The sequence below is a fragment of the Podarcis vaucheri genome (genome assembly GCF_965113315.1).
Source record: "Podarcis vaucheri genome assembly, chromosome: 13".
NCBI lineage: Eukaryota > Metazoa > Chordata > Lepidosauria > Squamata > Lacertidae > Podarcis > Podarcis vaucheri.
The window spans coordinates 3,788,654-3,806,005 of record NC_138751.1 but is presented as its reverse complement, the minus strand read 5'-3'; the positions used below and the strand labels follow the sequence as shown (position 1 = coordinate 3,806,005).

General features: G+C 45.9%; 1 protein-coding gene and 1 long non-coding RNA gene across 13 annotated transcripts in view; one reads left to right on the top strand and one right to left on the bottom strand.

The window, feature by feature from the left end:
- Positions 1-17,352, top strand: part of DLG4 (discs large MAGUK scaffold protein 4) — a 147,319-nt gene that overhangs the window by 47,523 nt on the left and 82,444 nt on the right. For 2 of the 12 annotated variants that reach the window (XM_082197569.1, XM_082197581.1), the window contains exon 1: positions 9,732-10,200. The exons of the other annotated variants lie outside the window; for them this stretch is intronic. In XM_082197569.1, the coding sequence (XP_082053695.1) occupies positions 10,159-10,200 (42 nt within the window). In that variant the 5' untranslated portion in view covers positions 9,732-10,158. Of the gene's footprint in view, positions 1-9,731; positions 10,201-17,352 lie in introns of those variants that run through there. 12 annotated transcript variants of the gene reach the window in all.
- Positions 1-17,352, bottom strand: part of LOC309518154 — a 214,594-nt gene that overhangs the window by 133,947 nt on the left and 63,295 nt on the right. The gene's annotated exons all lie outside the window — the stretch shown is intronic.

Here is a 17,352-nt window from a genome sequence, read left to right as displayed (position 1 = left end):
TTCTATAATTTAACAATTCTCTGTGTGAAGTGTTTCCTTTTGTCTGTCATGAATGCCCCACCATTCAGATTCATGCTGGTGTTATGAAAGGGGGGCGGTGCAGAACCTCTCTATTCAGTTTCTCTGCATTTTCTAAACCTGTAAAATGTTACTTTTGGGTGGTACAGTATCTGCTTTGCTTGCAGAAGTTCCCAGGCTCAGTCCCCAATGGCATCGCCAGGTAAGGCTGGGAGAGACTTCCTCCCTAAAACCCTAGAGATTCACTGCCGGTCAGTGTAGGCAGTACTAAACTAGATGGACCCCAATGGGCTGACTCAGTGTAAGGCAACTTATTCAGTCCCTAATTTCCCTTAAACTAATTGCAGTCCTTCAACCCCTTTTATGTTTTTATTCTGGCAACTGGAATACATAAGCACAATGATAAGCTTTTATGAAGCTCAAAGACTACACAGTCCACAATGCACCGCCACTGAAATCAGGAGACATGTATGTGCAATTATGCCTGGGGCCTTTAATTGAAAATGTGTTCTCTTTGCATTCTTCTAGTTAGGTCTTTCCATTCTCCTCTCCGCACCCACCAATCTAAATGTTAAGCTTCCTCCATCTGTCTCATCTGAGTAACATAATGAAGACCAATTGAGGGGCAGAAGAGTGTGCTTTCAGAATGAATTGTCAGGTTGCTGTTATATTGGCACATGGCTGCGAAGAAACCCTCCACTGTAAAACTAGTTCCCATTTCTACATGTGCTATGTCAACCTTTCCTCAACAGGGTGTCTTGTTTCGGACTACAACGCCATCAGCCCAAACCAGCATGACATTTTCATCCTTTGCCTTAATCTTGTCTTGTTTGGGGCTTCATTAAAGCTGGGGGACCACGTGTGTTGAATGCCCACAATCTGCTTTGATTTGGGGTTGTTTGTAGGAATTAACAAGGTGGTGCCACTGAGCATGTCTGTGCTGTCCTTCCTTGTCCACCAAGCAACCTTCACCACTGCTCTCATTCACGAGTGCATGACCTTTGAGTATGCATGAGTTCCAGCAGAAATTAATTATTTTAGGAATTCATCCCTCCTTTTCTCACAATTTCAGTTCCTTTAATAAGCTATGATTCCCCCCCCCCACAACAATTGCAAACAACAAAATCTATCTTTTAACGTAAAAATGTTATAAAAATATTGTAACAGTCTAGATAAAGCTGTATTTCAATTGAAAACCAGTGTTAATGGTTTGCTGTGTTTGTGTATTTTTCTAACCCTATTAAAAAACATGCAAGAAAATCATCCTTGTTTAGAGAATTGTCCCCAAACAGCATTATATGGTTTGTGCAAACCTATGAACACTTTCTAGACCTTTTGCTAATTGTCTATAAAAAAATTTCATAAAGTAAAAGTAAAGGGATCCCTGACCATTAGGTCCAGTCGTGACCGACTCTGGGGTTGCGGCGCTCATCTCGCTTTATTGGCCAAGAGAGCCGGCATACAGCTTCCGGGTCAAGTGGCCAGCATGACTAAGCCGCTTCTGGCGAACCAGAGCAGCGCATGGAAACACTGTTTACCTTCCCACCGGAGCGATGCCTATTTATCTACTTGTACTTTGACGTGCTTTCAAACTGCTAGGTTGGCAGGAATAGGGACCGAGCATCGGGAGCTCACCCCGTCGCGGGGATTCGAACCGCTGACCTTCTCATCAGCAAGTCCCAGGCTCTGTGGTTTAACCCACAGTGCTGCCCGTGTCCCCATAAAAATGTTCATACAGGGTGGTAATTAATGTTCAAGCTCATCTCAAAGGGGATGCTGATGGTTGTAGTTTATTGGGAGAAATGCCTCTTTTTGCTATGTGTGGATGCTTAGCACATACGGATGTTTTTTGATCTGCTGTCGTTGGGATCAAAAGTATTAAGCAGATGGAACAATTCCATTACAAAGAAAGATGGCCGTGTTTGGGACTTTTAGTTTAGAGAAAAGGTGAGTAAGCGGTGACATGATAGAAGTTTATAAGGAGGAAGTAGATAGAAAAGTCCCATCCCCCTTACAACATTAGAACTTGTGGATATCCAATGAAGCTGAATGTTGGGAGATTCAAGACGGATAAAAGAAAGTCCTTCACACAGTGTACAGTGGTTCCTCGGGTTACATACGCTTCTGGTTACATAGGCTTCAGGTTACAGACTCTGCTAACCCAGAAATAGTGCTTCAGGTTAAGAACTTTGCTTCAGGATGAGAACAGAAATCGGGCTCCGGCGGTGTGGCAGGAGCAGGAGGCCCCATTAGCTAAAGTGGTGCTTCAGGTTAAGAACAGTTTCAGGTTAAGAACGGACCTCCGGAATGAATTAAGTACTTAACCCGAGGTACCACTGTATATGAAACTCACTCCTGTAGGAAGCAATAATGGCCACCAACATGGATGGTTTTAAAAGGATTAGACAAGAGGATAAGGCTATTAATGATTGCTAACCATGATGGCTATGTTCTGCCTCCACAGCTGGAAGCAGTAATGCTTCTGAATACCAGTTGCTGGAAACCACTGCAGCCGAGTGCTCTCCTGCTTGAATCCTGCTTGTGGGCTTCCTATAGAGACCTCTAGTTGGCTACTGTGAGAACAGGATGCTGGACTAGATGGGCTCTTGGCCTGATCCAAAAGGCTCTTAAGTTGTCTTTATAGGAAATATATGCCTGGAAAGCTTCCTTCAGAAAGAAAAAGTTGTAAAATTGAAGAGTTATCGGACTCACAAAACTTCCAGAGATTTCCAAAGAACATCTGACCGGCCACTTTGGGAAGCTGGGAGCAGAACTGGATGGAATCACTTAGGTTCATACAGTAGAGTGTTTTGTATGTTGTGTTAAACCGATGAAGCACACTAGAGGTTCATCAATACTTCCTTTTGTGCTGCATTTCTGGGCACAGGTCTGGTTTTAGATCCCTATGTCCAAGCAGGGTATTTTTTTGTCCCTGCACTTTCCCCAGGAAAAACCCGCATTTTACCACTGAATCAGAGCAAGTGGCAACAATCAGATTTTCTGCAGTTTGCTGTTTGCTCTCATTCAGCAGTAAAATGCAGGTTTTCCTGGCAAAAGCGCCAGAACAACAACAAAACAGATGTGGAGCTTTAAAGTGCGGACCTGTGCCTGGAAAGTGTAGTGCAAAAGGAAGCCTGGATGAGCTCTAGGCCAGCCTTCCCCAGCCTGGTGTGCACCAGATGTTTTGGAGCTTTCTCTTGGGGCTGATGGGAGTTGTAGTCCTAAACATCTGGAGGGCACCAGGTTGGGGAAGGCTGGATGAGCATAGGCCCACTCACTTGTTGACAGTGCATCTCCAAGCAGGATGCTTACTGGGAAGACACTGTTTTACAGTCAGAATAAAGAAATTCCTTCCAGTAGCACCTTAAAGACCAACTAAGTTAGTTCTTGGTATGAGCTTTCGTGTGCATGCACACTTCTTCAGATACCTGTTGCATAGTTTTCTTGCATATTCAGTGGGATACATGGATTGTAGAGGGTTCTTAATTCTAAGACCCTTGGGTATAATGTCCAGGTTCTTGCATTTAGTAAGAAAGAAGATATCAGTCTATACCTGTGCAAGTTTCTTGGTGAGGTTGATGGACTTCCATTTCATGCGGCTCAATGTGGTGCCTTCCATGGTTCCAGTTACAGATAGGTAGCCGTGTTGGTCTGCCATAGTCAAAATAAAAAAAATCCTTCCAGTAGCACCTTAAAGACCAACTAAGTTAGTTCTTGGTATGAGCTTTCGTGTGCATGCACACTTCTTCAGATACACTGAAACAGAAGTTGCCAGATCCTTCTATATAGTGAGAAGGTGGGGAGGGGTGTTACTCAGAAGGGTGGTGGGAAGAAGGGTGGTGAGTATTACTCAGAAGGGTGGTTACCAAACTTAAAACCATGGAGGGACCTGGTCTGAACAAAGACATTGGATTCTTATCTCATTATACATGACTAAGCCATTTTTCACCTTCTCACCCCTTGCCTTTTCCTGTAAGACCTATTACAGTCGTTAAGAGTCGTCAACAGGCTCATCTCAGCTATCTGCCAATCTCCCATTCCCACCACCCTTCTGAGTAACACCCCTCCCCACCTTCTCACTATATAGAAGGATCTGGCAACTTCTGTTTCAGTGTATCTGAAGAAGTGTGCATGCACACGAAAGCTCATACCAAGAACTAACTTAGTTGGTCTTTAAGGTGCTACTGGAAGGAATTTTTTTATTTTGACTATGGCAGACCAACACGGCTACCTATCTGTAACTGTTTTACAGGTTTGTATAGTTGGGGTTAGATTGTCAGAATAGGTTCTGGGAGAGCAGGGTTCAAATCCTCACTCAGCCATGAAGCTCACTAAGTGACGTTGGGCCAGTCACTGTCTCTCAGCCTAGTCTACCTCACAGGATTGCTGTGAGGAGGGAAGAACTGTGTATATAAATGTTGTTTGTGTGTGTTTGTAATAAACAAATACTGTGGTACCTCGGGTTACATACGCTTCAGGTTACAGACGCTTCAGGTTACAGACTCCTCTAACCCAGAAATAGTACCTCGGGTTAAGAACTTTGCTTCAGGATGAGAACAGAAATCGGGCTCCGGCGGTGCGGTGGCAGTGGGAGGCCCCATTAGCTAAAGTGGTGCTTCAGGTTAAGAACAGTTTCAGGTTAAGAACGGGCCTCTGGAATGAATTAAGTACTTAACCCGAGGTACCACTGCACATAATAAATAAAAGCAACAGTTGGAAGGGAGAAGAGCACACAAACAAAAGGAGTTGGGCCAGCCCCCTTTTGTTATGCACAGAATGTTGCATCAGCTCTGTTTCCTGCATTGCTGAAGAGGAGTTCTGTGTAGTACAGAAAACACACATTTTAACCAACATTCCTGATCAGGGAAGCAGTATAATATAGAACCACTTTGCAGAAAACTTTTTTTTTTTTGCAGTAACTAGGGGGAACTCTGAAGCTGACTAGAATTGACACTGATCCCCTTAGCATGTATGTTGAATATGTGTGTGTGTGCGCGCGCGCATGCACTGAATTGCCTATTGGAGTAGAGAAGATAACTGTGTAATCTGAAGTGAGGCAGCTGCGTTCCCAGTGGGCTCCCTCATCTTATGCTGACTTGCAGCGGCCTCCTTGAGTGTATAGATTACTTATACTAGGGATCCCTCCTTCACCACCTTCTTAAATGCAGCTGGTTCTGGGGTTGTGGGGGGGGGAGTTGCTCTGCAGCTGTGTAGAATGGAGGGGTAAGAATTACAGAGGAGGAAAGAAGATTTTCATTTGCTCCTGAATCTGAGTAATGCGGGAAGGTTGATGCTATACTTCCATATAATTCCCCCCTATCCCCTTGATCTCTCTGTTGAACCCTTCTGTCTTACCTCCCTCTTTAAGATTTTCCCCCATGGCCTTTGGCCCCAAATGTTGGGAGTTGTATTTTTTTAAAAAAAATATAGGAAGCCACTAATTATTTTTTTGCCTTTTTAAAAAAATAACTGCATCCTACCCCCCCCCCACACAAAAAAACCTCTCAGCGCCATGCGGGAGCAGGAGCCTGTCGCCATGACAACCCCAGAGCCCCAGTGGCTTGGTTGCTAAGCGACTAAGAGACAGGGAGGCCAGGATGGATGGAGGAAATACATCAATGCAGATGGGGGAGGCAAAAAATGATGGTTCCACCCCTTTGAGTGACTTTGGGATGGGGAGATTTGAAGAGCATGGGGGTATCCTTACGCATCCTTCACCTCTCCCAGTATCTTTTAAGGTCTCTCTGAGACCATCTGCTTTGCATGTGGAAGTCCCCAGGTTCTGTCTCCAATGGCATCTCCAAGAAGGGCTGGGAATGTCCCATCCGAAACCCTGGAGAGCTGCTGCCAGTCAGTGTAGACAGTACTGAGTTAAATGGACTCGTGCCTGTCTCAGTATAAACACAGCTTCCTATGTTCCTAGGACAGGAATGTTGGGGTGTTGAGGCTACTATTCCAAGCCCTCTTAGTGGGTGATGTGTGGGTGAGGATGCCTTCTTAGAGAGGTGGGGATGGTTCCAGGAAGGACCTTTGCATGACATCAGTACCCCACCCCTTGGAATCCCCAGCAACTGGTATTCAGAGACATAGTGCTACCAGTAGAATTTATCAGTGCAGGGAACTGATTTATTTATTAAATTTATATACTGCCCTTCATCGTAAGATCTCAAGGCAGTTCACAGAATAAAATTTCATCACAGAAGAACATGCTTTCACTCTATCTGTGTGTGAGAGAGCAAGAGGTTTTTTGATATGGTCTTTTCTAGCAACTGGTGTGTTGCTAGAATAATGGTGTGCATTATGTGTTGATTTAACACTCCTCCCTTTTATGCAGAGTGGGCCAAATATTGTCTGCCAGCAGTCGGGCACAGTAGCCCTCCAAGGGTGCCAGAAACTGCATGGTTTTGCTTACATTGTTTGAGCCTACAAAAATAGGATGTTCTTGTACCCAGCAGGCAACAGGAAGAGGCCTCTGGGCTATGTTCATGGGCTGCACTGCTTTGAACATAAGAAAAGACATTAGGGTGTGCTGAATTGTTCAACCTTCAAATTCCAAAAATGAATGGTGCTAAAAACTTGCAACACAACTTGTGAAGTCAAAGATATTTTGATTAAATGAATATAATTTAGTTTTGCTTGGTAAGTAAAATGTGTGTAAAATTACATAGACATCATTTAAAATGATTGCCAAGTATTTGCAGTTATACATTATTCTTATTATTATTTTATTTAGCATTACCCAACATTTTCAGAAGGTAAAACTAAATTATTTGGTTTTCCCAAAAGCAATTTATGTGTTTTTCATCAAGCATAGACTTAACAAGCTAAATGTTGTAAAGTCACAAAAATAATAGCAGATTTGAATTCCTCACACTCAAAAACATATTTTTTAAGACCCTTCACTGAAGAAATTTGCAAAAATTTAGTTTCACGCCCTAAAATGGCATGTCCTGCTACTGTATCAGACCAATGGCCATCTAGTCTATCATCCTCTTCTCAGAGTGGCCAACATGATACCTGTAGGAAATCCGCAAGCAGGACCTGAATAACAGAACACTCTCCACTCCTGTGGTTTCTAGCAACTGGTATTTGGAAGCATATTGATTTATATATTAGTAACTTGGTTTTAATGTAGCGTTTTTATATGTAACTGTATATTTTTGTAATATTTTGTTCAAGTTGTCTGTTGTTGCTTCAGTTTTCTGTATACTGCTTAGAGATATTTTAACTATACTAAGGCATATTTTTAAATTGGCATCTGTCTCCAGAGACAATGGAGTGCACCTCTGAGGGTGAAGTCAAACTGCATTAGCAGCATTTAAGTGACCTCCCTGGGGCGCAATCCTGGGCAATGTGTAAGGAAGTCCTGGGCTGCCCGCTCTGGGCCTCTTATGTGACCCAAAGGAAAACAGAGCAAGACATATGGTGCCAGCTTAGCTGCAGGAGTTGCTGGATGAAGGCATACAAGGCACCATCCAACTGCCACCCAAATGTGAAGATATACAGTGGTACCTCAGGTTAAGTACTTAATTCGTTCCGGAGGTCTGTTCTTAACCTGAAACTGTTCTTAACCTGAAGCACCACTTTAGCTAATGGGGCCTCCTGCTGCCGCCACGCCGCCGGAGCACGATTTCTGTTCTCATCCTGAAGCAAAGTTCTTAACCCGAGGTACTACTTCTGGGTTAGCGGAGTCTGTAACCTGAAGCGTATGTAACCTGAAGCCCATGTAACCCGAGGTACCACTGTACTGTAAGGCAGCAGAGGTTGAGGATCAGTGTTTTCTTTCTTCTTGATCGTTGAGACTCACTCTTGGTCTCATCTGCTCAATCTGCCAGAGCCTGTCTTCACATGCAGGGGAAGTCCCTAACTCACTTGAATCCCGTTGGCTACCCTCACATGGTTTAGCTAGCCAGACGAAGCCATTCCTGGGATGTGGCCACTGTTGCATGCTGACAGCTTCTAGGAGCCACAGTTGAGAACCAAGTGCAGCGTGGAGACCAAAGAAGGAGCATGACGTGTTCCTCATCAGAGGTCCTACCCCTCCACTAACACCCAATGCACCCCATTAAGTGGTATAGAAATTAAATAATCATTATTGCCTCTGACCAGTGAGGCAGAGCGCAGCCATCATGGCTAGTAGCCATCACTTGCTGTCTCCATTAATTTGTTCAATCTTCTCTTAAAGCCATCCAAGTTGGTGGCCATCACTACCTCCTGTGGGAGCGAGTTCATAGTGCTGCATGAAAAAGTACTTTTGCCCATCCTGAATCTTCCAACATTCAGCTTCATTGGATATTCTGGGGTTCTAGTGTTATGAGAGGGGAGGGACTTTTCCCTCTACGCCAGGGGTGTCAAACTCAAATTCATCGGGGGCCGCATCAGCAGTTTGGTCACCCTCAAAGGGCCGGTTGTATCTGTAGGACTATGTAAAGGACATGTAAAGTGGAAGTTTCCCGTGTAGAACGGCCGGCGCCGCTAGAGGGCAGACGTTCTCTGGCTTGTAGGCTGCCGCGCATGCGCTGAAGAGGCGGCTTTCTTGTGGAAAAAAAAAAGCGAGAATAAAAGGTGAAGGCTGGCGGCCGGCGGCGGCTACACGGGCCACATGACGAGGTCTGGCGGGCCGGATTCGGCCCGCGGGCCTTGTGTTTGACACCCATGCTCTACGCTTTCTCCAGGCCAGGCAGAATTTTACAAGCTTCTATCATGTCACCTCTCAGTCACCTTTTCTCTAAACTCTGGTTTAGCAGTTTGCACCTATTAGAAATAGGGGCAGTCTTGTGCTCTGTGGAGACAGTAAAATGCAGAATTGGTGCATAAGTGCTACGTATGTGTATGCTCACAAAAATGTTATTGAACACCTTTGCACTGCATCATTGTATTTGCAGTCAGCTGTCCCTCTCAGACATATGCTTGCACATACATGAGATGTTCAGTAGTACTTTACCATTGCACTGTGTGTGTGATTCTCATTCATTCACATGCTCTTTCACGCTTTCTCCATGAGAGCACATGCATGTTAATCAACTGTGTGACTGACACGTTGAGAGAGGACTGGCACATGTGAAGCGGTTGTCACAACTCAGATGTCACAGATGGTGTGTGTATTTGCATCCTTATGGCCCCCGCCACAAGGAGTTTTTGGCTGTTCACACATTCGACTGCAAGTCAACCATTGAGTGATAATGATATGTGCAAAATATACACGTGCACATACCCAGCCGTGTGGCATATCTCAACTCTGCACTTCCTTGTCCCTCTCTTGCACATGTGCTCTCTCTCTCTCTCTCTCTCTCTCTCTCTCTCACACACACACACACACACATCATTTCTCAGGGTGTTTCTGTTTCAGCTCCACACTCATAGCTTTGATGATTCAATTTGTGAGCATTCCTTGCATAGTGCTTGAGCATTCTGAACACTGCAATGGTCTTTCTTCCTCCTTCCCTCCCTCCCTCCTTCCCTGCCTTGCACACACACACTATTTCAGCTGCATTCTCCTAACAACTGCATTGACTTTTTGGTGACACACTCGTAGCAGTCACTTTGCTTCCCACATCCCCATGCAAAGTCCTGGCGCGCACACATGCATCACCCCCACATCAACACCCCTGCATTCCCCTTCTGGGAATACTGCAATGGGGTATCTCTCTCTCTCTCTCACACACACACACACACACCACACTTTTGCATTGCACACACCAGAACATCCTTCTTCCATCCAGCCCTCCCCATCTCCTTCTGCATCAATTGGACACTCACAACTGGAGCATCCTTTTCCTTCAACACCCCCCCACCCCCGCAAAACGCAGCATCCTGGACACACACTCTCTCTCACACACACAAATCCTGCGACTGTCTCACACCCACACCGCATCCCTCACTCAGACTCCCCACATCCTTTTCTTGCACACTCCTCTCTCTCTCTCCCTCTCTCCCTCTCTCCCTTGCTCACTGCATCAATCCTCTAATCACAGCCCTCTTTTTACCATTCTGCTTATACCCCCCCCCCCGCACATCCTCTCCTCCCTCCTTCGCCCTTTCAGTTTCCTCCCTCCGTCTAGTCGTGAGGATCAAGCCCCCACCTCCTCTCTCTGGCAGCCCCCACACTCAGCTCCCCCATCTCCACCCCCCCACACCCCCATGAAGACGAAGAACAGGCTCTCTTCCATGTGTCTCTGTGTGGTAGGTGTCACCTCTTCTATCTTTATGAACCCCCCCTCCTTCCACCAGCCCCTAAGCAAGTCAGAGCCACCCCTATCTTTAACCCCTTCTTTTCCTCCAGCCCCACAGCAACAGGTTCAGAAGAGAGAGGGAATGCATTGCGGGGGGGGGGGGTGCCGGGGGGTGACACAGATGTCTTTCTTATTCAACATGCAGGAGACTGCCAAGAGACAGATCTTTCCCCAAAATATATTTTCTCTGGTCCTTAACCTGAAAAGGTGTGTGTGTTTGTGTTTGTGTAGCGAGATGGTGGGTGGGTGGGTTTGTTGCTAGGCACAAATCCAAATACTGACCCCATCCCCACCCCAAATATTCAAGGCTTCATGTGCCCCCCCCCCCAAAAACAGCAGCCCCTGACATCATTAATGGCACAATCTTCTCCATATCCCAGCCACTTTGGCCCCCTCAAATTCCAGAGTATTGCTCTGTTTGTCTCCTGACACCCAAACACCATCTGATTGCCCTCCCCATTTGTCTCCCTAAGCTCTGCTATTTCCTCCTGGGGTACACCCCCCAAAAAATAGCAAATTCTGGTCTTGTCCCCTTCCGTATATTATAAATCCTTGGCCTTCACATCCCTCCTACACCAATATAGTACTCGCCCATTCAAGGATATTGCCAAATTCTCTGACACCCCCCCCCAAATGTTGGAGGCTCCCAACATAGTGGTACAGCTCTTCCCTCTCCCCACCCCATTCAAACCATCATGACGTCTTAAAATCTTCTGCTCAGTAACAACACAATGATCTCTCTTACCCTACCCCTGGAGAAAAAGTCTGGGGAGGGGGAGAGTTACAGTGGATTTTATCCCTTCCTCTAGAATCACCTGTTTACTCTTACCATGACTGCCCCCCCAACAATAGAACACCCCCCTCCCCCCCCCCACAGGATACCTGGAAACTTTGGGACCCCCAAGCCTCCATTACATCCCAATCCTTTCACCAAAACAGCCCTCTAACCATAGTTATGGGATGCATCAGTTTCCCCATTGGCTCATGTACACGTCTTTTTCTGGACTAAGTCAAGGGAAACCCCTACAGTAGACATTTGGTGCAAATGCTGTGCTGTAACTCAAACCCTTTAAATTATTGTTATGTGTCTAATACGTTACATTAATATTTATTATTAATCCCCATTCATTCACAGTGTAAATGTAGTTATTCACATCCTGTTAGAAGCTCTTGGTTTTTTTATGAATATTTGCTACAAGAATCAGTTGCTTTTGGATGGTGTTAATTGGGGAGGGGTTGTCCCTTTTTCCTTGCTAGTGTTTCAGATCTTTTTATCACCTCTCTGTTTTGCTTCCAGTGTTACTCAATTTTCTAGTCCTCATGAATGGTGCAAATGTTACAGTTATGATAGATGCTAGTGCATAGATGATATAAAGTGTCTGCTCCCCACCCTTCCCTTAGTCCTTGCTCCAAAGCTAATGAATGTGAACCTTTCCTTCCAGATGTGAGAAATGCTGATTCTTTTTTTTTCCAGAAAAAAATTCTGAATAGTCTCAAGTGATGGATAGACTAATCACATACAAATATCAGTTTGTTTTCTATTGTCCATTCCTTACTCATTTCAGAGGATATTCAAAGTCCTCTCTCTGAACTTTCTTTTTAAAACTGCATGAGCTTTTTTCAAATAAGTGGTACATGTATGCTTTTGCTTGAAAGAAAATTTTCTGAATGCCCAAATACATAACATATAATAATCATAAAAGTGTATATATACAAGTGGGGTGAGTGTGTGTGAATATTTTTTTTTTTGTAGGGGTTCTGTCTTCTTATAATGGGTGCTTAATTTTTTTTGCCTTCCAGAGGAAGGGCAACTGAGTTTTTCTCATTCTAACGAGAGTTATAATAGTTTGCAATAATATGCAAATATTTTAACCCTCCTGACTGGGACATCTTTTAAAAACGCAAAAGTAATTTTTTCTCAGATGGTAGATTTTGCTTCACTTCTGTAAAATGTTCAGAATGCTCCAGTCTTAAATGACATAACCCACCTTTTATCCTTCTTTTTTACATACTTGGTTTTGAAGGACACCTGATCTGCTGCTTTTCAAATCTGATGCCTCTGTGTATGTACAATCCTATCAGTATCTTGTCCTTTTTAAAGCCAGGTGAAGAACCTGTGCTCCACTCAATATTGTTGGATTCCATCAGCCCCAGTCAGCATGGCCAATGATCAGAGGTTATGGGAGTTGTAGTCCTGCAATATCTAGAGGGCCACAGATTCCCCTGCCCCAGTTTTAAAGTACACTAATGGAGGGTGTAGGGACGCGGGTGGCGCTGTGGGTAAGACCTCAGCGCCTAGGACTTGCCGATCGCATGGTCGGCGGTTCGAATCCCCGCGGCGGCGTGCGCTCCCGTCGTTCGGTCCCAGCACCTGCCAACCTAGCAGTTCGAAAGCACCCCCGGGTGCAAGTAGATAAATAAGTACCACGTTATAGTGGGAAGGTAAACGGCGTTCCGTGTGCTGCGCTGGCTCGCCAGATGCAGCTTGTCACGCTGGCCATGTGACCCGGAAGTGTCTGCAGACAGCGCTGGCTCCCGGCCTTTAGAGTGAGATGAGCGCGCAACCCTAGAGTCTGTCAAGACTGGCCCATACGGGCAGGGGTACCTTTACCTTTACCTTTAATGGAGGGTGTGTGTCCAGTATGTTCCCAGTTCACTTGAGGAGGCTCTTTGGCCTACCGCATGCTCAGGCCAGCCTGGTACCATCCAGATATTTTGTGCTACAACTCCCATCAGCCCTAACCAGCGCAACTGATGGAAGTTGTAGTCCAAAACATCCGGATGGCAGCAGGTTGAGGAAGTCTGGCCTGGTCATTAGAATTTAGACCTGTTGCATATAGTGCATGTATGAGTCTCTTTTCCTCTGGAGGGCCATTAATGTTCAGCGTTTCATGTGTATGCCCTTCCTCACACTTTCCTGCCCCTTCTTTTATTTAAGTGGCAAGGGACCTGTGGCACTCCTGATGTTGTTGGATTACAACTCCCATCAGCCCCATCCAGCATGGCCAGTTGTCAGGGATTGTGAGAATTGTAATCTGTGAACATTTGGAAGGGCACAAGCTCATCAAATCTGCATTAAGGGAGACCCGGCAGGGAGAGACTGTGTCTTCATGGGAGGGCACCCGTTTTGCAAGGTTCAGTCTTTGGCAGGATCTCCTGGTAGCTCTGAGCAAAACTCATGCCTGAAATCCTGGAAAACAACTGCCTTCCAGTGTAGGCCAAACTGAGTTAGGGCCTTTGTGGGCCTGACTCATTGCAAAGTCCTCCCACGTGAGCCCAGAGTGGACTTCTGTTTTCAAATAAACATCAACACCTCCATTTTTGCTTCCAGCTCAGGATTGTTTTCCTTCCATGCAGCTTAAATGCTGTTTTATGTTCTCGCTTTAATCCCAAATCCACTAACAAGGACAACCGAGCTTAACCTGACTCTCTTGCACGGATGACGAGGCTGACCCGAACCATGACACGTGGGGGCTTGCTTATCCCCTCCCGCCATGCGGCCGTCCCCCCGTTACCTTTGGCCAGAGGGCTTGCCTCATGTCAAGTCAAGGGACTTTGACCTTAAATTATGTACAGTACTTTATTAACAGCCTACCTGAGACTTCACCACCATGGTGCCCCTTCAGATGTTTGGGACTTAAGCTCCTATCAGCGTACTGGGGCTGTTGGGAATTGTTGTCCAAAACATCTTGAGAGGACCAGGCTGGCAAAGGCCGGTCTACCTCATCAGGCCGAGCTTGAAGCCTACTAATTAAGGTCTCTGAACCTCATTGTGTCTCTTTGTGAGCCACTCAACAACACTTGGTGCCGGAGACCCAAATAGGCAAACGCACTCCCTTGGGGCCTTATGTTATCATTGGTGGGGATGTGTCTTTGTGAATTCTTATGGGGAAAGGCCATAGCACCATGGCAGAACAAGTATTTTGCATGCAAGAGAAGACCTCAGGTTCAATCCCAGCAGCACTTCTCATTAAAAGGATCAGGTGGCAAATAATGGGAGAGTTCTTCTTCTCCAGTACCTTTCCTCCATGGAACTCAAGGTGACTCCCCATAGTTCTCCCCATTGTATCCTCACAACAACCCTGTGAAGTGGGCTGTGCTGAGAGTGTGTGACTGGCCCAAGGTCACCCGGTGAGCTTCATGGCTGAGTGGGGATTGGAACACTCTAACCACAGTGCCATGCTGGCTGTCTTACTGCTTGAGATTCTGGGGAGCCACTACTGGTCAGAGAGCAGAGAGGACTGGGCTAGATGGAGGAATTGTCTCGCCTGGTATAAGGCAGCTTCCTATAATCTTAATTTGAATGTTTTGGGATGCCCATGCAACATTGGGTTTTTTGTTTTTCTGTGTTGCTTTGTCTTGCTTTGATATGCAGTATGCCAGTTGCTGGGGATCACAAGTGGGGAGAGTGCCGCTGTTGCACTCAGGTCCTGCTTGCAGGCTTCCCTTTGGGGGCATCTGATTGGCCACTGTGAGACAAGGATGCTGAACTAGATGGGTCCCCCTTTGGCTCTTCTTACGTTCCTAACATGATTGCTGATTAAGTTATGCTGGCTACAATGGCTACTAGCCACGATGGCTGTGTCCTCCCTTCACTGTCGGAGGCGGTACACCTCTGAATACCAGTATTTTAGGATCACAAGTGGGAAGAGTGTTGCTGTTGCACAGGTTTTGAATGAAAGCTTCCCACAGGCATCCGGTTGGCCACTGTGAGAACAGGATGCTGGATTAGTTGGCCCGTTGGCCTGATCCAGCAGCCAGGCTCTTCTTATGTACTTATTGTGGGACTCTGTACATAGAAGAAAAGATCCTTTAAATTGTACTGTGTGACACATTGTGTGTTTGATACCAGGACAGAGTACTTTGGGTCTGGTGTGTGTGTGTGTAGGAGAAACAGCTGTGTCTCTGTGGCCTACTCAGCTGGAGGAGGGGGGTGTAGCCTTCTCTCATCTATACAGGGAAAGGGCTGGGGAGAATCTCTGATTAACACCAAGGATTAATGATCTTAGCATAGCCCACGCAGACCACGTCCAGCCATTTCAGCTGCAGGGAGGAAGGACACTGGAAGGAGTGAATAGGTTGCTAATTCTCCCTTCTCCCTGCTCTTAATTTAAATACCCTAGTTGCCCAAATCCCATAGCTATGAAGTTGGCAGTATTTACCCATTGATGAGCCGAAGACTCTTTGCACATTCTCAGAATCGCTGTTCTCTTCTACTGCCCTGCAAGGTGCAAAGTGAATAAAACAGCAGGAAACAGAATAATAATAATAATTTATATTTATACCTTGCCCTCCCTAGCCAGGGCCGGGCTCAGGGGGGCTAACACAGAATATAAATTATAATAAAACGTAATAGAAAAAAAGAAAATGTCTGTGATGTGGGAGACGAAAGTTTCTGAAATATAAAGGCCAAGGCCTAATCAGGGCCTCACTCCTTCCCCTGAAAACAGCTTGTATATAGGGTCTAGACTCAGTTCTGTAATCATAGAATTGTAGAGTTGAAAAGGACAACCAGGGCCGTTTAGTCCAAGCCCCTATAATGCAAAAATATTTGGCCCAAAGTGGGTTTTGATCCCATGACCTTGAGATAGGGTTGCCATATTTCAGAAAGTAAAAACCAAAACTAAGATCCAGGACAAAGCGCCACATTTCGAAAATCCCACCTGGACGTCAATTCAACCTTTGAAATCCTGGACGTATGGCAGTCCTACCTGAGATTAAGAGTCTCATTCTCTACTGACTGAGCATAGGCTTCGGGTTTTTTAAAATCAGGGTGGTAGCTGCTGTGATCCTCCTTGATTCTGCACTACAAATGGTAACTTTATGAAGTGTGTGTGTGTGTGTGTGTGTGTATGTGTGTAGAATCTTCTTAGAATCACCAGTGCTGAGATATGCTCTTAAAAGGCATAGGATGCCCACTAGAGGGTGCTAATCACGCAGGAATTACCATTACTCCAGCACCACTACTCTGTTCTGATTTCACTACATAGCACCCCCTGGTGTATGGGATGTTCTGTGGCTTGAGAGGGCAGATTGTGTCAACCAACTGACACATGTTTAGATACTATTCACATGGAGCCAGGGCAATGCAGATCACATCTGTCCAGTTCTGGGCACCACAATTCAAGAAGGACACTGACAAACTGGAACGTGTCCAGAGGAGGGCAACCAAAATGGTCAAAGGCCTGGAAACGATGCCTTATGAGGAACGGCTAAGGGAGCTGGGCATGTTTAGCCTGCAGAAGAGGAGGTTAAGGGGTGATATGATAGCCATGTTCAAATATATAAAAGGATGTCACATAGAGGGAGAAAGGTTGTTTTCTGCTGCTCCAGAGAAGCGGACACGGAGCAATGGATCCAAACTACAAGAAAGAAGATTCCACCTAAACATTAGGAAGAACTTCCTGACAGTAAGAGCTGTTTGACAGTGGAATTTGCTGCCAAGGAGTGTGGTGGAGTCTCCTCCTTTGGAGGTCTTTAAGCAGAGGCTTGACAACCATATGTCAGGAGTGCTCTGATGGTGTTTCCTGCTTGGCAGGGGGTTGGACTCGATGGCCCTTGTGGTCTCTTCCAACTCTAGGATTCTATGAAGCCTGGGGCAGGAGTCTTGTTAGAATAAAGTTATCAACTAAAACAAAAAGGCAGCCGGTCCCTGGTGGGGCCCCCTGGCTGGCTTAGCCCTCTGAGACTGGGGCAAGTGTACCTGACTGTCCCCTACCTGGAACCCTGAACAGGTGCTGCCTGTCCATGTAGACCCAGGGGTCAGCAACCTTTTTCAGCTGTGGGCCGGTCCACCGTCCCTCAGACCATTTGGTGGATTGTATGGGGGGGTGAACAAATTCATATGCCCCACAAATAATCCAGAGATGCATTTTAAATAAAAAGACACATTCTACTCATGTAAAAACACGCTGATTCCTGGACTGTCTGTGGGCCGGATTGAGAAGGCAATTGGGCTGCATCTGGCCTGCCGGCCTTAGGTTGCCTACCCCTGGTGTAGACAATATATATGAGTAACAATGGGCCACATTCACACCATACATATAAAGCACTATGATACCACTTTACATAGTCATGGCTTTCCCCAATCAATTGTGGGAGC